The sequence below is a fragment of the Gavialis gangeticus genome, unplaced genomic scaffold, assembly GCF_001723915.1.
Source record: "Gavialis gangeticus isolate Ggan-Ray unplaced genomic scaffold, GavGan_comp1, whole genome shotgun sequence".
Classification (NCBI taxonomy): Eukaryota; Metazoa; Chordata; order Crocodylia; family Gavialidae; genus Gavialis; species Gavialis gangeticus.
Window position 1 is genome coordinate 3187403 of NW_017729028.1, and position 4151 is coordinate 3191553.

Consider the following 4151-nt stretch of genomic DNA (forward strand, 5'->3'; position numbering starts at 1 on the left):
CATAAAATTACTTTAGCATGATGTAGTCTGCTCTGTTCTCCATCCCATGCTCCTTTTTCCTTCCATGTCATGCATCCAGTCAGTGCTTGGAAAGAATAGTTAACCACCTGTTCTTCCTATTCCTTTCCATCAGCATGTACAGGAAACCCTTGTTATTCGTGGGTTCAGAATTCACGGTTTCAAATATTCGTGAATGCTGAACCCTTATTTTAAATACACTTTATACACTTTCAGGAGCTCCTCGGGAGCTCTGCGCTTGCTGCCACTTGAGCTCTCCGCTTGCTGCCTGCCTCCGCACTCCCACTGTTGCCACCAGAGCCATGCCCCCCCACCCCCCCAGGGGCACTGCATTCATGAATGCAGACAGCATTCATGAACGCAGTGCCTTATTCACGGATTTCGCCATTCGCGAATGGCGAAGGTTGCCTGTATCTGGCTTGTATCCTGTCTTTAGAGCTAAGACCACGGTCGCTTTTACATGGCTGTGGAACTAAAACGGTTGGGGATTTTTTTTTCAATTACTCCATTGAGTGGTTGAGCTAGTGGTTATCACTAGAGATCCATTGATATGTAGTCAGAACACGTAACTATTAATTTTACTGAGGAAGGTAGACAACTAATGTGCTATCACAAGATTATTTATCAAACGTTTCTCGCTAAAATGTGTGTACTAGCTGAATAGTGTTATTTTGCCTGCAATTACTTCTTGTATGTCAAAGCCCTCAGAGAGAAAGAGAAGAGCATGCAAACTGAATTAGGCAACTCCACAGTAAAGCGTATGTCAGGATGTGCCCAGTTACTGCACACAGGCACCGTGTACTCTTCTTCGGAGAAACTGGCTTCGGCCACTGCAAGAGACAGACACTAAGGATGCGTCCCCATGAGCTGGAACATGCATTTCCCCAGGGACGTGCGCTCTGGCACACAGCACATTGCCCTGGGTGAAGTAGGGGAGGGATGGCCCCAGCAGGCTTACCTGGGTGCTGAGGGCCTCTGGGGGCTGCAGCCATGGCAGTTCAGCAGCGTGGAGCCTGGCCAAGCTCCAGAGCATGACCTAGGTGGTCAGGCTCCAGTTACCAGAGGTACACGCTGCTGCCACGTGCACCGCACCGGTTTTTAAAGAAGGCACAGGTTTTTTTGGCATTGGGATCTCCCAGTGTCGACTCTACCCCCACCTCCTCACTCTGCAAATGAGCAGTGCGGGAATGCCTGCATATGCAGCATGTGGGGTGTGTAGCGCTGCGTACCACATGCAGATGGGTCTGCAGCACCGCGTACCACATGTCCGCACTCATCTGGACATGCCCTAATTGAACTCTTCCGATATGTTACAACATGGCAGAACTTTTCAAGGGTGGGGAGGAATCAGCTCATTGGTTTGGGTGATCTCCTGTGGTACATTATAATCTTGATACTCCAAACTTTTCCTCTTGGATGCAGAGGTCTGCGCTCTATGTTACAGGCCCTGTGCTTGTATGCCTCTTCCAATGAGGTCTTGGTTCTGACTGGGGACTTTATCATCACTGTATCCTAAAGAAATAATTTTGATTATAGATACAGAGTTCTGAAAATAATGAACAAATTCCATTGGTGAGATACTGAAATCCAAAACTATGCAAACAAGATTTTAAAAGACCCTGACCTTTTTTAGCGGTTGATTTAAATCACAGTGCTGACCTACTTGCTCTGGTTTACTACCACAAAAGAGGGAAAGAAAAACAAAAGTGTTAAAACACCGTTCTGAGAATCGGTGAAAAAAGATGAATCAATCACAGGCGGAAAAAATATTTCCATCCAATCCGGATTGTTTGGATGTCACCTTTTTTTATGAGTAAAAAATGATCACAGCTGGGAGCAGGGCCAGGGGTGCCTCGGTACCAGTATCCTAAGCTGCGCCTGTAAATGCCCCAAAAGGCAGTGTCAGGCTAAGAAGCCTCCACTGGTTTTCCTCCAGTGGGTGTGATGAATGGTGACTGATGGAAAGCCGGACCACTTGACTCTACCCCTGCTATTGGCTTTTAAACCAGACAAACGGGAATGCAAGTGAAGAGAGGATGCACTTGGGCATGAGCGAGGTTTGGAGGCAAGACAAAGGAGGGGCGAAAGAGACCACATGCAAACAGAAGAAGATTTCAGCACTTTAGCTGGAAATTGATTTCTTTCCCTTGCAAAAAAGAAAGAGTGGAGCTGGTGGTTCGGAAAGGCTTGTGGTGTTAAAGCGCCACCTTCAGCCTGCGGGAAGCAGAGAGCCGACTCCCAGAGGATACACGAGGTTCCTAGGACATGAACTCGCCCAGCATGACTGCACAAGGCAATGGGAAATCATCTCCCCAGGTTCACATCCACTACTGCATATTCTCCAGGAAAGAAAAAAAGAAAAGCAATCTGTGGGCTCTCCGCCGAGGAGGGGAGGACGAACGCATTCACGGCCCCTGCCTCCCGCTTCAGTTTGTTATTTTTTATTTTGCCAGATGTAGATGAAGACGAAGCTCCCGGCCCAGCACCTCCCCGCCCCCCCAGTCAGCCAGCCGGGCGAAGGGGGTGTGTGTGCGCATGGGGTGAGTTAATAAAGGCAGAGAGGAGGAGCCAGTGGGAGGCGGCCGAGGCAGGCCATTGGCTGGCGGGGGGAGTGATGTCACCCATATGAAACCCTGATAACTAGTTCGGAGGAGAACCTGCAACTTTTGCAGAAGGGGCAGCGCGAGGCGGCGGAGCTCGGGCCGGCTGCTGCGCGGGGGGAGGGACGAGCGGAGCGGGAGCAGCGGGCGGGACGCGGGGCTCGTTGGGCCGGCGGGGGCGCGGGGAGAGGCTCGGAGGGAACAAAGGGAAGGAGCAGCGGCGCCCGCAAGACCCCCCGCCCCCCGCCCCGCCATGGTGCAGCAAGCGGAGAGTCCCGAGGCGGAGAGCAACCTGCCCCGGGAGGCGATGGACACCGAAGAGGGCGAGTTCATGGCTTGCAGCCCGGTCGCCTTGGACGAGAGCGACCCGGACTGGTGCAAAACGGCCTCGGGGCACATTAAGCGGCCCATGAACGCGTTTATGGTGTGGTCGAAAATCGAGAGGAGAAAAATCATGGAGCAGTCGCCGGACATGCACAACGCGGAGATCTCCAAGCGCCTGGGTAAGCGGTGGAAAATGCTGAAGGACAGCGAGAAGATCCCGTTCATCCGGGAGGCGGAGCGGCTGCGGCTCAAGCACATGGCCGATTACCCCGACTACAAATACAGGCCCAGGAAAAAGCCCAAAATGGACCCGTCCTCCAAGCCCAGCGCCGGCCAGAGCCCGGAGAAAAACGCGCCCCCCAGCAGCGGCGGCGGCGGCGGCGGCAGCAAGAGCGCCAAGAGCTCCGGCAAGAAATGCAGCAAGCTCAAGCCCCCGCCGGCCTCGGCCTCGGCCTCGGCCTCGCCCCCCAAGGCCGGCGCCAAAGCCGCCCCGCACGGCGACTACGCGGGGGAAGACTACGTCTTCGGCGGCCTCAAGGTGAGCGGCAAGGCGGTCAAGTGCGTCTTCCTGGACGAGGAGGACGAGGAGGACGAGGACGACGACGAGCTGCAGCTGCGGATCAAGCAGGAGGCGGACGAGGAGGACGAGGAGGACGAGCAGCAGCAGCAGCAGCAGCTGCGGCGGTACAACGTGGCCAAAGTGCCGGCCAGCCCCACCTTGAGCTCCTCGGCCGAGTCCCCCGAGGGGGCGAGCCTGTACGAGGAGGTGCGGGGCGGCGCCGCGCACGGCAGCGGCAGCGGCAGCGGCAGCAACAGACTGTACTACAGCTTCAAGAACATCACCAAGCAGAGCCCCCCGGCGCAGCCGCCGCAGCCGCCCAGCCTGTCGCCGGCCTCCTCCCGCTCCATCTCCACCTCGTCCTCCGGCAGCGAGGAGGCGGACGACCTCCTCTTCGACCTCAGCTTGAATTTCTCCCAGCACCCGCACGCCGGCGCGGAGCTGGGGGCGGGCTCCGCCGCGGGCAACCTCTCCCTGTCCCTGGTGGACAAGGATTTGGATTCGTTCAGCGAGGGCAGCCTGGGCTCGCACTTCGAGTTCCCCGATTACTGCACCCCGGAGCTGAGCGAGATGATCGCGGGGGACTGGCTGGAGGCGAACTTTTCCGACCTGGTCTTCACCTACTGAGCGGCGGGGAAGGCGTGGCGCTG

At 55.8% G+C, this 4151-nt stretch overlaps 1 protein-coding gene across 1 annotated transcript in view; it reads left to right on the plus strand.

The window, feature by feature from the left end:
• The first annotated feature begins 2593 nt into the window (after positions 1 to 2593).
• Positions 2594 to 4151, plus strand: part of SOX11 (SRY-box 11) — a 7894-nt gene continuing 6336 nt past the window's right edge. The window contains exon 1 of the mRNA XM_019520717.1: positions 2594 to 4151. Coding sequence (XP_019376262.1) covers positions 2872 to 4128 — 1257 coding nt within the window. The 5' untranslated portion in view covers positions 2594 to 2871 and the 3' untranslated portion in view covers positions 4129 to 4151.